At 45.3% G+C, this 14,896-nt stretch overlaps 3 protein-coding genes across 3 annotated transcripts; 1 reads left to right on the forward strand and 2 right to left on the reverse strand.

The window, feature by feature from the left end:
* Positions 1 to 11,915: 11,915 nt before the first annotated feature.
* LOC131192421 (histone H2B 5) lies at positions 11,916 to 12,504 on the reverse strand. The gene has a single exon (XM_058171567.1). The coding sequence runs from the start codon at positions 12,429 to 12,431 to the stop codon at positions 12,051 to 12,053; it is 381 nt and encodes a 126-aa protein (XP_058027550.1). The 5' UTR covers positions 12,432 to 12,504; the 3' UTR covers positions 11,916 to 12,050.
* Positions 12,505 to 12,544: 40 nt separating this feature from the next.
* On the forward strand, positions 12,545 to 13,312 carry LOC131192420 (histone H2A type 2-C-like). The gene has a single exon (XM_058171565.1). It carries the CDS (start codon positions 12,869 to 12,871, stop codon positions 13,256 to 13,258), a length of 390 nt encoding a protein of 129 aa, XP_058027548.1. The 5' UTR covers positions 12,545 to 12,868; the 3' UTR covers positions 13,259 to 13,312.
* An 81-nt stretch (positions 13,313 to 13,393) lies between these two features.
* LOC131192382 (histone H4) lies at positions 13,394 to 13,861 on the reverse strand. The gene has a single exon (XM_058171488.1). The coding sequence runs from the start codon at positions 13,847 to 13,849 to the stop codon at positions 13,538 to 13,540; it is 312 nt and encodes a 103-aa protein (XP_058027471.1). The 5' UTR covers positions 13,850 to 13,861; the 3' UTR covers positions 13,394 to 13,537.
* Between the last annotated feature and the right edge of the window lie 1,035 nt (positions 13,862 to 14,896).

Below are 14,896 nucleotides of genomic sequence, written 5' to 3' on the forward strand. Positions count from 1 at the left end.
TCAGCCGAGGTGGCAGAGACTCGTCTTGTTGAGGTTATTTGGGATGAGTTTGATTCTGTGGCTCTCGAGGACGTGGACAGGTTGCTGGGGAGGTTGCATGCAACTACGTGTTTACTGGACCCGTGTCCTTCCTGGTTAGTACTGGCTGCTCAGGAAGTGACACGAGGCTGGCTCCAGGGATTATAAATGCTTCTTTGGTTGAAGGGTTTTCCCACCGCCTTGAAGGAGGCGGTGGTGAGACCTCTCCTGAAGAAGCCTTCCTGGACCCAGCTATTTTGGGAAATTATCGTCAGTCTCCAACCTTCGCTTTTAGCAAAGGTTGTAGAGAGTGTGGTTGCATGGCAGCTTCCCGGCACCTGGAGGAAGCTGTCTATCTAGACCTGCTCCAGTCCGGCTTCCGACCCGTTACAGCACGGAGACGGCTTTGGTCGCGTTGGTGGATGACCTCTGGAGGGCCAGGGACAGGGGTTGTTCCTCTGCCTTGGTCCTACTAGATCTCTCAGCGGCTTTTGATACCATCGACCATGGTATCCTGCTGCGCCGGTTGGAGGGATTGGGAGTGGAGGCACCGCTTATCGGTGGTTCTCCTCCTATCTCTCCGACCGGTCGCAGACGGTGTTGACAGGGGGCAGAGGTCGCCTCGAGGTGCCTCACTTGTGGGGTACCTCAGGGTCGATTCTCTCGCCTACCCTGTTCAACATCTACATGAAGCCGCTGGGTGAGGTCATCAGTGGTTTCGGGTGAGTTATCATCTGTACGCTGATGATACTCAGCTGTACTTTCCACCCCGGACCACCCCAACGGTTGTCAAGTGCTGTCCCGGTGCCTGGAAGCCGTACGGGTCTGGATGGGGAGAAACAGACTCAAGCTCAATCCTCCAAGAGGAGTGGCTGTGGATGCCGGCACGGTACAGTCAGCTGCACCCGCAGCTGACTGTTGGGGCAGTTAGTGGCCCCAAAGGAGGTGGTTCGCAACTTGGGCGTCCTCCTGGATGGTCGGCTGTCCTTTGATGAACATCTGGCGGCCGTCACCAGGAGGGCCTTTACCAAGTTCGCTTGGTTCGCCAGTTGCGCCTTCCTTGACCGGGATGCCTTATGCACGGTCACTCACGCCTGGTTACGCCTCGCTGGATTATTGCAATGCTCTCTACATGGGGCTGCCCTTGAGGTGCACCCGGAGGCTGCAGTTAGTCCAGAATGCAGCTGCGCGAGTGGTAATGGGAGCCGCTCGTGGCTCCCATGTAACACCACTGCTCCGTAGTCTGCACTGGCTTCCTGTGGTCTTCGGTGCGCTTCAAGATCCTGGTTACCACCTTTAAAGCGCCCATGGCTTAGGACCCGGTACTTACGAGACCGCCTGCTGTTACCTTATGCCTCCCATCGACCAGACGCTCACAGAGAGGGCCTTCTCAGGTGCCGTCCGCCAAACAATGTCGGCTGGCGGCCCCAGGAGTAGGGCCTTCTGTGGGAGCACCGATGCTCTGGAACGAACTCCCCCCTGGCTTACGTCAAGTGCCTGATCTTCGGACCTTTCGTCGTGAGCTAAAAACGTATTTATTCATTCAAGCAGGACTGGCATAAATAGTTGATTTTAAATTGGGGTTTTAGTAATATTTTAAATTTTTAAATTTTTTAAATTATCGGCCGTTTAGTAATAGTTCATTTTAAATTCTTTTAATTGTATATATTCTGTATTTTATTTTGGCTGTACACCGCCCTGAGTCCTTCGGGAGAAGGCCGGTATAAAAATTTAATAAAATAAAAAAATAAAAAAATAATAAATAGCAGGCTGAATGGTGAGGCACATTTTGATAAAGTTGGGTGGGTATTTGTTTCGTTGGACTATGTTACATAGGTGGTTCCCCCCCCCCTTTTTTTTTTTTTTTTTTTGCTGTTCTGGCTTGCTGCTGTGCATTTGTACCTCCTCTAGTGAGAGTTCAGGTTGCTATTTTGGTAGTGGAACACTTAAGTTAGTGTGAGTTGTTTTCCAATAGACTTGGGTTTTTAATTTGCTGTTGTTTCTTTTGCTGATGAGGATATCCAGGAAAGGTAGTGTATTGTTGTTTTCTTCCCCTGTGAATTGTATTCCTTTGAAGAGGTTGTTGATTGTCTCATTTGCTTTCTATTTCAATCCTTCTTACAGAGACGGAGGGTTTCGGGAGGGTTTTTTTTTTTTAGCCAATCCTCCTGGAAATGCCAGAGAGCCAAACAGGACTTCCTGTAGTTCTAGGATATCCTGCTCCCCAGCTCTGACATCCTTAGCTTCTTTTGAGAGCAAAACAAGAGTCCCTATTCAATGGCTCATATTCAGAAGAGCAGGAAAGTCAATATGAAACATGCAGCTCCACTAATTCATTAAACCTTTACTTCTCTCTTTCTCTCTCTCCCCTGCTCTTGTCCATGGACCCTCAAGCCAGGAATGAAATCCAGCAGGTTCTGATAGGTTCTGGAGAACCGGTAGTGGAAATTTTGAGCAGTTTGGAGAACTGGCAAATACCACCTTTGGCTGGCCCCAGAGTGGGGTGGGAATGGGGATTTTGTAGTATCCTTCCCCTGGAGTGGGGTGGAAATGGAGATTTTGCAATATTCTTCCCCTGGAGTGGGGTGGAAATGGAGATTTTGCAGTATCCTTCCCCTGCCACACGCACCAAGCCATGCTTACCAAGCCACACCACGCCCACCAAGCCACACCCACAGAACCAGTAGTAAAAAAAAAATGGATTTTACCACTGCCTCAAGCATACCTTGAAATCATAAGGATTAAAAACTCAGAATAGAATAGAATAGAATTTTTATTGACCAAGTGTGATTGGACACACAAGGAATTTGACTTGGTGCTTATGCTCTCAGTGTACATAAAAGAAAAGATACATTCATCAAAAATCATAAGGTACAACGCTTAATGATAATCATAGGGAACAAATAAGCAATCAGGAAACAATATCAGTATAAATCATAAGGATACAAGCAACAAAGTTACAGTCATACAGTCATAAGTGGAAGGAGATGGGTGATGGAAATGATGAGAAGATTAATAGTAGTGCAGATTTAGTAAATAGTTTGAAAGTGTTGAGGGAATTATTTGTTTAGCAGAGTGATGGCCTTCGGGTAGAAACTGTTCTTGTGGCTAGTTGTTCTGGTGTGCAGTGCTCTATAGCATTGTTTTGAGGGTAGGAGTTGAAACAGTTTATGTCCAGGATGTGAGGGGTCTGTAAAAATTTTCACAGCCCTCTTTTTGATTCATGCAATATACAGGTCCTCAATGGAAGGCAGTTTGGTAGGAATTGTTTTTTTCTGCAGTTCTAATGATCCTCTGAAGTCTGTGTCTGTCTTGTTGGGTTGCAGAACCAAACCAGACAGTTATAGAGGTGCAGATGACAGACTCAATAATTCAGGAGCAGCATGTGAAAAAAGAACTTTCCAAAGAGCTGAAAAGAAGTGCTGGATGATCTCCTTCATTGCACAGACGGTAGCAGGTATCTCAATCCAACTTTCAATTGATTTGCTGCTAAAAGTGACTCATTGGAGGCATAAACCCTTTAGCTGTTTCAGTTGGCTAAAATCAGGACCGGGACTTCTGAATGTCCTGAAGTGTCTGTCCTTTTCACCTTTCTTGCACCCAACAATTAATTGGTGGAAAAACTTGCCTCCAGAAGTTGTGAATGCTCCAACACTGGAAGTTTTTAAGAAGAGATTGGATAACCCAGGAGTCAGCAACCTGCAGCTCTGGAGCCACATGTGGCTCTTTCATCCCTCTGCTGCGGCTCCCTGTCATTCAAAATATGCATCACCAATGTGCGACACCCACCGGCACACAATTTATTGAGCTTTTCAACCCCCGGTAGGCCAACCATGAATAAATCCAAGAAAAGAAAAGCTTCAGAAGAAAACAGAACATTTAATTCAACTACATATGCTAGTTTTGTGACCGCTCAAGAAATAGTCAGGGACGGGAAGGGTTTTGTGGCTTCCAGAGTTTCCTTTTCTGTGAGAAACGGGTCCAAATGGCTCTTTGATTGTTTAAGGTTGCAGACCCCTGGGATAACCATTTGCCTGAAATGGTGTAGGGTCTCTTGCCTAAGCAGGGGGTTGGACTAGAAGATCTCCAAGGTCCCTTCCAATTCTTTTATTCTATTCTATCTAAGCAAGGGAACTATGAGGAGGAAAATGGATTCAGGAATGGGAGAATTGTACGTTTGTTACTCAAAAATCACAAGCCATCCCCCAGTTCCAACTCTGTATCATCCGATTTGATATGGATTGTTTAATTATTCAGAATATTTTAAAAAGAGAGATTTGACTCCGCTGCACCTTAAGACATAATAAGTAGCATGAGACTCCAGCAGTTTTCTCAGAAAAAAACCCAACATTCTTAAAATATATTTGGTTAAAAATAAGGCAGCTCTGCACAAAGCTATTTTAACAAGATCACTTCTCCCACTTCCTATTTTCTAAATTAGCTGTTCCCACTTCCCATTTTCTAAATTTCTAATTCAAGCACACATGTGCAAAAAAGAATGGGATGCCTGCACTTTTCACAATTGTGCTGAAGAGGCTAGCTGAGCAGTGTGGCTTGCATGGCAAGGTAGACCAGCATTTTCTTCAAACTGACTAGGAAAAATACAGGAGCTTTGGAGCTTGACTGCCATCAGGCACCAGACTCAGATCATTTGTCAATATCCTAAATTCTAATATTAGAACCAAGGGTCTTATATCAGATGCAGAAGTCTTTTGCAAATGTTTGGCTTCATGTTATGGAAATGATAGCTTAACTCATCTAAGAGCAGCAGGTGGAAAAGTAAAACTGGCAGGAGGCTCCGCCCACTGACCCAAACGTCATCAAAACTCTTCTGCACATGCACAGAAGCTTTGTGCGCGGGCATGATGTGAACTGGTAGTAAAAGTAAGTAGAACCCACCCCTGGGTTAAGATACTAGGTTACACAGAGCATGGGTTCTAATTTGACTTTTGGCACAGAGTCAGTGGAGTGACTTTGAGCCAGTCACTCTCTCTGAGCCCTAGGAAAGAGGCAATGGCAAACCACTTCCAAAAACTTGCCAAGAAAACTGCAGGGGCTTGTTGTCATTTTCAACAATGACTCATAAGCGAGAGAAAGGTGGGGGGGGGAGAGAGAGAGAGAGAGAGAATTGAGATAGATCAAAAAAAGTCACAACAAGGAGTTGTAGAATACATTTTTAGACTGCAGATCTAGGCACACTTTCCTGGAATTTATTCCCATAAAATAGACATGAAATAATTGGCAGTATTAGGATTTAAGTCATAATAAACACCACTTCTCATGAATTTAATTCCACTCAATTTTGTTTTCGCCATGGGTGCTGTAATAAGCAGGCTTTCTGCACCCAAATTTTGAAAAAGCTAAGAACTTTAAAAAAAAAATCCATAGTATGATAACTGGCATGAATAGAGTTGAAAGTGTGTTAACAATACCATATGAAACCCCAAAAGTAACTTATACTGAATAAAATTTCCAGTCACATATGTATGAAAATCTGAGCAATGCATGGCCGTCTCATTTTACACATGCATACAGGTGCGGCGGGTGAGGGTGGGGGGAGAGAGAGAGCAGTCACTTTTGTTGACATTCCTTCAAAAGTAATGCTTTGTGAAGAATTAGAATGGGACATTTGCTAAACTAATTAATTTCTTTGCAAAATCTGCCCACCCTGAGGCTTCCCTTCAGAATAGCAGTAACGGGTATTTCTAGAGATATAAGAATGTTTAGGATTTCAAAAGGGGTACACTGCCCTCTACTGGGTAACTACTGAATTGAACCAGAAAACTGGAACATAACAGTTTGGTTGATTCCTTTTCCCTTGACTCGCTTTTCTCAACAAATTGATCCCTCAGAGTCCTCCCATCTGATCCTAAATGTCATACATGTTCCCACAGGACCACAAATGTTCGCTAAGGCACAGCCTTCCCTGACCCGGTGGCCTCCAAATGCAGTGGATTATAGGTAGTCCTCAACTACCACAAATGAGCCCAGAAATACAGTTGTAAATTGTGCCAATCATTAAGTGGGTCAACATGTGACGCACCCGTTCCCTAATTTTACAACTTTTGCAGCAGTCACTAAGCAAATCCTTCTTCTTCTTCTTCTTCTTCTTCTTCTTCTTTTTTGCAATGGGTGTTTCTTGCTGGAAATTTGAAGTAAACACTGGTTTCCAGGAAAAAAAAGTAAATCACAATCATTTAATACTACAAATGGCCCTTTTGTAAATATGGACCAGTGCTGAGTGTCTAAATTGCAATCATGGCTCAGAGAGGGTGGCTGTTGGGACTTTAAATCTGTGTTGTAAGTACCTTTCTGAGGGTCTGTCATTACTTTGAATGGTCACTGATTGACTATATATCACTTTCATTACTTCTTGCAAGTGTAGATTGATTTGGCATAATGGGATTGTAGCAGGGGTGAAATGCTCCCAGTTTGGACTGGATTGCCCGATCAGGTAGCGATGGCGGTGGGTGGTTTGGAGAACCGGTAGCAAAAATCCCTGCCCTGCCCCTGCCTCAGCTGAGCCGTGCGATCATCAGAGGTTGTTTTTTTTAAAAACTTTTAAAAGCATTTTTTCTTCGGCTGAAAAAATGTTTTTAAAACTAAAAAAAAAGCCTCTGATGATCGCACGGCTCAGCTGGGATCCTCAGAACCCTTTTAAAGCATTTTTTCTACAAACTCTTCGGCTGAAGAGGTTGTAGAAAAAATGCTTTTAAAAGTTAAAAAAAAAAGTTGGCCACGCCCACCCAATCACAATACCCCCCCACCAAGCCACGCCCACAGAATCGGTAGTAACAAATTTTACATTTCACCACTGGATTGTAATCCAGGACATCAGAAAAGTACCAGGTTGTGAGGCACTCTCATAGCAGTTGAAAGATATGTACATGGATCTAGCTGTAGTGAAGTCCTTTTTCTGCCCTGCCAAGTCTCCCCGAGGAAACCATGCATCCCCAGGCTTCAGCTATGTTCTGTGATGAGCAATTCAAAGACTGCAGAACCCAACTGGAGTGCTTGTTTCAAAAGCTGGCCAGGCTTGACCCAGTTGGATTGTCCAATTTACAGGTTTCCCACAGACGTTGAGCTGTGGTGGCACAGTGGTTAAGATGCAGTATTGCAGGTTAATTCTGCTGACTGCCAGCAGTTCAATCCTCACCAGCTCAAGGTTGACTCAGCCTTCCATCCTTCAAAAGTTGGTAAAATGAGGACCTAGATAAATGATAGCTAACCTTTTTGCCATCGCGTGCCAAAAGTGGGGGGAGTGTGGGGGTGTTGCGACCGTGAGTGCCCACACCCATAATTCTATGCACTCCACTCCCGCACATGCCACCCCCCCTGCTCCCCCCGCTTTTGGCACGTGAAGGCCCAGTGGGCCCATTTTTTGCTCTCCCCAGGCTCCAGAACCTCTCTAGGAGCCTGGGGAGAGCAAAAAACAAGCCTTCCTACCGGAAGTCGGCAAATGGGCTGTTTCTGGCCTCCAGGGGGAGTGGGAAAGGCCGTTTTCATGCTCCTCATGCTCCTAGAGAAGTTCTGGAGCCTGGGAAGAGCAAAAAATGGGCGTCAACCCCTGGCTTTCTGGAGGCAGGAAACAGCCTGTTTCCCTACTTCCAGTGGGCCCAGAAGGCCCAAAAATCAGCCGAAGGAGCTGAGCTTGTGTGTCCACCGATATGGCTCTGCGTGCCATCTGTGGTTCACCATCATGGACCTATGGTATTACCTAGTCTGAAGTTTTGATATTCTCAAGAGAGCTGTATATCCAACACTGGAACTACCTATTGTTGGGGGGGGGGGGAAATAGGCTGACTCTGTAAAACATTTAGGGAGGGCTGTAAAACACTGTGAAGCGGTATATAAGTCTAAGTGCTAATACTAAGGAGCCTCTATAATGTGAGAGCCTAATCAGCAAATATAGGCCTAGAGAGGAAAGAAGAGGGGAAACTCCAAGTTTTCAGTTTTTAATGCAGAGGCTGAGGTACTATATATGTGCTGCAAAAATCCAGAATACCACTAGATGGCAGCAGATAATTCCTTTATCTTTTTGTTGCCATCTAGTCCATTGTTGTTGGTTTTTTTGCATTTATATCCCGCCCTTCTCCGAAGACTCAGGGCGGCTTACACTGTGTCAAGCAATAGTCTTCATCCATTTGTATACTATATACAAAGTCAACTTATTGCCCCCCAACAATCTGGGTCCTCATTTTACCTACCTTATAAAGGATGGAAGGCTGAGTCAATCTTGGGTCTGGTGGGACTTGAACCTGCAATATTGCAAGTAGTTGCTGTTAATAATAGGCTGCATTAGCCTGTTGCGCCAACTGACATAGATAATAAAAGATTCACAGAGGCTTGTTCCTCTAGCTCCATGATGGCGAACCTATGGCATCTGTGTGTTCTGTTTCCCTCCCCCAATACTCCCAACAAAGAGTCAGTCAAAGGCCTCCTCTTCTACTTTATTTACATAGATAAATGTCCTGGCCACGTCTACCCACGGGCCTGCCAAGTTTCTGGAGATAACGAGGAAATTATAGATAAGGCCAGAATTACTCACGAATATATTCTTCCCTCCATTGATACAGTTTGCCCACGCAAATTCATTGCTTTGTCCAAGACAAAAAACCAGGAAGTCCCGCCTCTTATTTATAGTCTCTGCAGATGTCACTGCATGACCATCATTCCTTGGCTTTATCCCAACGCTGCTTCTGCTGCTCGCGCCGGTCACGTCTGCGCAGTCTTGCATCACTCCAAAACTGTTCTTGGGGCATTGCCAAATCAGAAGGCTCGAGAGAATCAGGCCTTGCCGGCCCCTCCTCCTCCCTTTGAGTGGATCCCAGGGAGGGAGAGGCCCAAGAGAAGCAGGGCTTGCCAGGTCTTCTCCCTCACTTTCTGAATCATCCGAGTCCAGGAGTCCGGGTCCAGGAACCTGGGTCACAACAGTGTGCCACAGGTGGCATGCAGTGCCCTCTCTGTGAGCATGCGAGCCGTCACCCCAGTTTTGCTCTGACACGCATTTGCATGCGCCTCCCACCGGCCAGCTGGTCATTGGGTCTCTGCTGTGCCTGCATGGGGGCAGGGCATGTGGGGGGAGCAGTGTGCCTGCATGGGGGGTGTATACCTGCACGGGTGAGCCAGGGCATGCAGGGGGGCATGCACATACACAGGTCTCAGGTGTGTGCGGGGGGGCACACATGCATGCACAGGGGGCGGGGGCATGTGCAGGGGCCGCATGCGCATTGGATTTTGGGGATTCGGGCATGCATGCTCATTGGGCACTCGGTCCGGAAAAGGTTAGCCGTCACTGCTCTAGCACAGGGGTCTGCAAACTTGACTCTTTTAAGACTTGTGGACTTCAACTCCCAGAGTTCCTCAGCCAGCTTTGCTCTTGGAGTTGAAATCCACAAGTCTTAAAAGAGCCAAGTTTGCAGACCCCTGCTCTAGCATATATAGATGAGACGGTGCTGTGGGAACACTAAAAAGAATTGACCTAGTCAACTAACAACGGGGGGTTATATTTAGCTCTAAAGAGACCCACTTGTGGCTCTCTAAGTTTATTCAGTCCTTCCTGTCATGGAACACCTAAGCCCAATCAACTGACTGGTACATACTTTGTCTTCCAAGAAAAATAGTTGGCAAAGAAAGAATGGCTGATAAAACCAGTTCCCTTTTCTTATAATTTTGCAATGACTCACTGATTACAGCAAACAAGTAACAGTTAACTGTTGACCAACCAGCCAATGGGAAAGGTGCTAGAGTTCTTACTTAGCCTTACCATTTCATTGCTGATACATGGGTTCATGAAATACTGTGCACTTCCTTCCTTCCCCTCCTTTCTATTACTTTTTCATTGAACCCTGTTGAGAAAGAGAGGAAAAGGAAAAGAAAGAGGAGAAAATTGTGAAACAAAAATGATTATTTCTTTTGTGTTACATTATACTCATTCTTTGATTTACAGTAATTTGATGGGCTCTAGGATGCTCCAGTCGAAAATTGGCATGAAAGGTAGACCTCAACATTCATTTAGTGACTGTTCTAAGTTACAACAGCACTGAAAAATAAAATGATTTGCAACCATCTCTTCTACTTACAACCATTGCAGCATCGTCACAGACACATGATCAAAATTCGGGCACTTGGCAACCAGCATGTATTTCTGATGATTGGCGTATCCTGGGGCCATGTGATTGCTCTTTGTGAACTTCCCAGCCATCTTTTGACAGGCAACATTGGTAGGGGAAGCCAGATTGGCTTAGTGACTGTTTCACTTAACAACTGTGGTGAACAACCATGAACCAACAAAAAAAGTTGCAAAGTTGGGATCGACTCACTTACCAATCATCTTGCTTAGAAATGGATATTCCGGTCTCAGTTGTGGACCTAAGTAGAGAAGTACCTGTAAACGTCTTTGACTCGGCACTTGTCACTCCCTGCCCAGATGCAGAGCTCTGGCCTTTATTCCAAGAATTCTGCTCAAATTCCAGAACTGCTGGAAGAGCATTAATGTATATGTGTATCCAAATAAAGGAATAATAGTCCTGTCTGGTTTTTTTTTTCCCTGTGACACGAAAAAGAACCCCTTCATCATAGGACACCCCAAAGGTGCTTTTTTTTCCAGAAGCAACTGGACTTTCTGGTTTTTCTTTGAAGAGGCTTTGCTTCTCATCCAAAAAGCTTTTTCAGCTCTGACTGGCCTGCCCCGCTGTCCAATCAGAGCTGAAGAAGCTTCTTAGATGAAAAGTGAAACATCTTCAAAGAAAAACCAGAAAGTCCAGTTGTCTCTTGAAAAAAAATAAAAGGACCTTTGGGACAACCATGACCAGATGACTAAGAACCTCCATAGACATCCCTCAAAGGACACTAACTCCCCTATAAAACTCAGCTAACACACACCTATTCAAAGATCCACCTCAATGCTGTAACTGGAATCTAGATCAAGGAACGTCTGAAGGCTGCAGAAATGAGTTAGAGACTTTCTCTAAGGGTTGATTTACCTCCTCCTGGATAAATTTTATTGTTTTGGTCAGAGATCTGACTGCCTCTCAGATGTGGAAGGAGAGCAAACAACGGAGAGGAAAGCCAACAGTGGCAATACCCAAAGACCAGAAAAGAAGTTATGATGGCCACCACTAGGTGGCAATAAAGAGCTGCATACTGTACATTGAGCTGTTAACGCAACATCGGAGAAGCGTGTTTTACGGGGACTGGAGGCAGTTTATACAACTTGCTATATTCTTCTTTCTGCTCAGTCGGGTGTCATTCCTCCAGAAATGGGAGTTATGCAGAATCGTCGATCGGCTTCTTTCTTCTTCGGTACAGCCATCCATTTGGCTACGGTCTTTCAACTTCAAGGACATCACTCAAATAACCCTCCGTTGCACGGTTTTAAAAAGCGCTCGTAAAAACCAATATTTTGAGATCATTTCGAGGACCCGCCGACCAGAAAGTAATTTCTTCTTTCGGGCGAACTTTTTTTAAAAAAATTTTGTACACAAACGTGGAGGAATAGTGAACCGCGCGCAATTTTATGCGCGCTCAAAATTTCGAGAATGCCGTTTTCTCTCGTCCCAAGGATGCGAATTAGAAATTAGCCAATTCGCTGGCTTTCGGTCGCCAAAACCCAGCGAACGGCGAAGTTAACTCGAAAAGGATATTACAATAACCGCGCGTCCAAGAATTTTAATCGGGAGGGGAAACACCACTTGAAAATGGGAATAGAACGAAGTCAATGTCCCATAAAATTACTGCGTTGACAGGAAAACGTACAATAGCATCTAAGCACGCTGTATGTGGATTTCCATTTACCGATGTTGTAAAAGAAATACATTTGTGTGTTGATGGGAGGAAGGGGGATATTCGGATTCTCCGCCTGGAGTTGTTTATAGAAACAATCAGGGAGGAATAAATAAATAAATAATAAATAATAAAAAGACAACACAGTAGTTTTGAGGCCAAGCTCTTTCCCGGGAGAAGTGGGATGGCTCTTAAAAGAGCCTTTTGGGTTTCTCTCGATCGCCTTACTGCGCAGCGCAGCCGCCGCCTCACTTGGAGCTGGTGTACTTGGTGACGGCCTTGGTGCCTTCCGACACGGCGTGCTTGGCCAGCTCGCCAGGCAGCAGGAGGCGCACGGCCGTCTGGATCTCCCGCGAGGTGATGGTGGAGCGCTTGTTGTAGTGGGCCAGGCGGGACGCCTCCCCCGCGATGCGCTCGAAGATGTCGTTGACGAAGGAGTTCATGATGCTCATGGCCTTGGAGGAGATGCCGGTGTCGGGGTGAACTTGTTTCAGCACCTTGTAGACGTAGATGGAGTAGCTCTCCTTCCTACTCTTGCGCCGCTTCTTGTCACCCTTCTTTTGGGTTTTGGTCACTGCTTTCTTCGAGCCCTTCTTGGGCGCGGGGGCAGATTTAGCCGGCTCTGGCATTCTGAGCCCGCTGTTTCTTCGCACGGCAAACCCGCAAAAAAATAAACAAACAAGAAGTCAGTCTGAAGTAGGGGAACTGATCGCGTCGCTTTATTTATAGTCTCTCTATGCAAATGAGAGGATCCAAAGTATCTCGATGCCATTGGCCCAAGGAGCTTTGATATCATCGCTCCTGCGCGCGCACATGCAAATGAGAGCCCTGCCAAATGCCCGGAGTTCGATTGGGTAGACCCCGTACCTGCCCTTCCTTTTACTGGTCGCCTTGCGAGCTTGCTGTCTTATTGGTTCCAAAATCCTGGTAACAGGTTGGGTCCAATCAGGAATGGCGCTGGCGCCTGCGAGGAGGGCATAAAAGGAGTCGAGGGTTCTCTTGCTTTAATTGCTATTTGATTTTTTGCCCCTTCTGTGTTTGAGCGGAGAGCCGAGTCGGCGTTGCAATGTCCGGCCGTGGCAAGCAGGGGGGGAAAGCTAGAGCGAAAGCCAAGTCTCGCTCGTCTCGTGCTGGACTCCAGTTTCCCGTAGGGCGAGTCCACCGCCTCCTTCGCAAAGGAAATTATGCCGAGCGGGTTGGTGCCGGAGCCCCCGTTTACCTTGCTGCAGTGTTGGAATATCTGACAGCCGAAATTCTGGAGCTGGCTGGCAACGCTGCCCGGGATAACAAGAAAACTAGAATTATCCCTCGCCACCTCCAGTTGGCCGTCCGTAACGACGAGGAGCTCAATAAGCTACTGGGAGGCGTCACTATTGCCCAGGGAGGCGTCTTGCCCAATATCCAAGCGGTGCTACTGCCCAAGAAGACCGAGAGCCACAAGGCCAAAGGCAAATGAAGACACCCTCCCTGTAAAAACAGCAGTGTAAAAAACACAAAAGGCTCTTTTAAGAGCCACCCCACAACCTCAAAAAAAGAGCCGTTACTTGTGTTACGGGTTTTTTATATACAACTATGTATATAGTAGGTTTCATCTTCTTTGGATGTAGTAAAGTTCAAGCATTGTACAGCACGCAGTGGCACTATTGTAACTAGTGATTGCAGCTCTCTACGGAGGCAGTGGGTGGCCCTTAAAAGGGCCTTTTGGTTTACTTTGAAAAAGACCAAGTTGCAAGGTTTAGCCACCGAATCCGTACAGGGTACGGCCCTGGCGTTTCAAGGCATAGACCACATCCATGGCTGTCACGGTCTTCCTCTTGGCATGCTCGGTGTAAGTCACAGCATCGCGGATGACGTTTTCCAGAAAGACCTTCAGCACCCCGCGGGTCTCCTCGTAGATCAAGCCGGAGATGCGCTTCACTCCGCCACGACGAGCTAAACGGCGGATGGCGGGCTTGGTGATGCCTTGAATATTATCTCGCAAGACCTTGCGGTGGCGCTTAGCGCCTCCTTTTCCCAAACCCTTTCCACCTTTCCCACGGCCAGACATCTCGTCGAATGATAAAACCTGAACTCTACGAACGGTTCACCAGCTAGCCCACGTTTATATTGGTTGCTTTCCGACCAAAAGGAAAACTGTCGCGAAGATGGGGGGAGGACAGCCCACTCGTTCAATTAGGTTACGATTTGATAGGGCGATGCCATAGAGTCTTGTCCAATAAGATTCGGCTTCATTTTAAAACAGCGAATGACTTAATGGTTAACTCAATGCGTTTCAAATTGCAAAGGTTTATATGTTCCAAGTAGGTTCCTAGGCTGTAAAATAATATCCAAATTGTCAACTCACTTTTATGAAAGTACACTATTTCGGGTATTTAGCCTCCCTCCTTAAACCGCTACTAGAAATGGCTGTTTTGTTTTGAAACATATAGAATATAATTTTTTATTGGCCAAGTGTGACTGGACACACAAGGAATTTGTTTTGGTGCATAGGCTCTCAGTGTACATAAAAGAAAAAAAAATACCTTCAGCAAAGATACAACATTTACAACACAAATGATGGTCATAGGTTGCAATTATCTTGCATTTATTTATTTATTTATTTATTTATTTTGTCACAACAATATATGTAATTATCATACAGAAAGGTTATATAGTTTCCTATATATATATAGGAAACTATATAACCTTTCTGTATGATAATTACATATATTGTTGTGACAAAATAAATAAATAAATAAATAAATAAATAAATAAATAAATAAATATATAGGAAGAAGACAAGAAAAACAATAGGACAGGAACGGTAGGCACTTTTGTGCGCTTATGCACGCCTCTTATGGTCTTCTTAGGAATGGGGTGAGGTCAATAGTAGAAAGTTTTTGGATAAAGCTTTTAGGATTATTGGAAGAGACCACAGACTCAGGTAAAGTATTCCAAGCACTGATGATTCTGTTACAGAAGTCATATTTTCTGCAATCTAGATTAAAGCGGTTGACATTAAGTTTAAATCTATTGGTTGCTCTTGTATTATTGCAATTAAAGCTGAAGTAGTCTTTGACAGGAAGGACATTACAATAGATGATTCTATGAGTTA

This window comes from Ahaetulla prasina, chromosome 2 (assembly GCF_028640845.1).
Source record: "Ahaetulla prasina isolate Xishuangbanna chromosome 2, ASM2864084v1, whole genome shotgun sequence".
In the NCBI taxonomy this organism is placed as follows: domain Eukaryota; kingdom Metazoa; phylum Chordata; class Lepidosauria; order Squamata; family Colubridae; genus Ahaetulla; species Ahaetulla prasina.

Coding starts and splice junctions, on each gene's coding strand:
- LOC131192421 (XM_058171567.1), bottom strand. CDS start 12,431: ATGCCAGAGCCGGCTAAATCTGCCCCCGCGCCCAAGAAGGGCTCGAAG.
- LOC131192420 (XM_058171565.1), top strand. CDS start 12,869: ATGTCCGGCCGTGGCAAGCAGGGGGGGAAAGCTAGAGCGAAAGCCAAG.
- LOC131192382 (XM_058171488.1), bottom strand. CDS start 13,849: ATGTCTGGCCGTGGGAAAGGTGGAAAGGGTTTGGGAAAAGGAGGCGCT.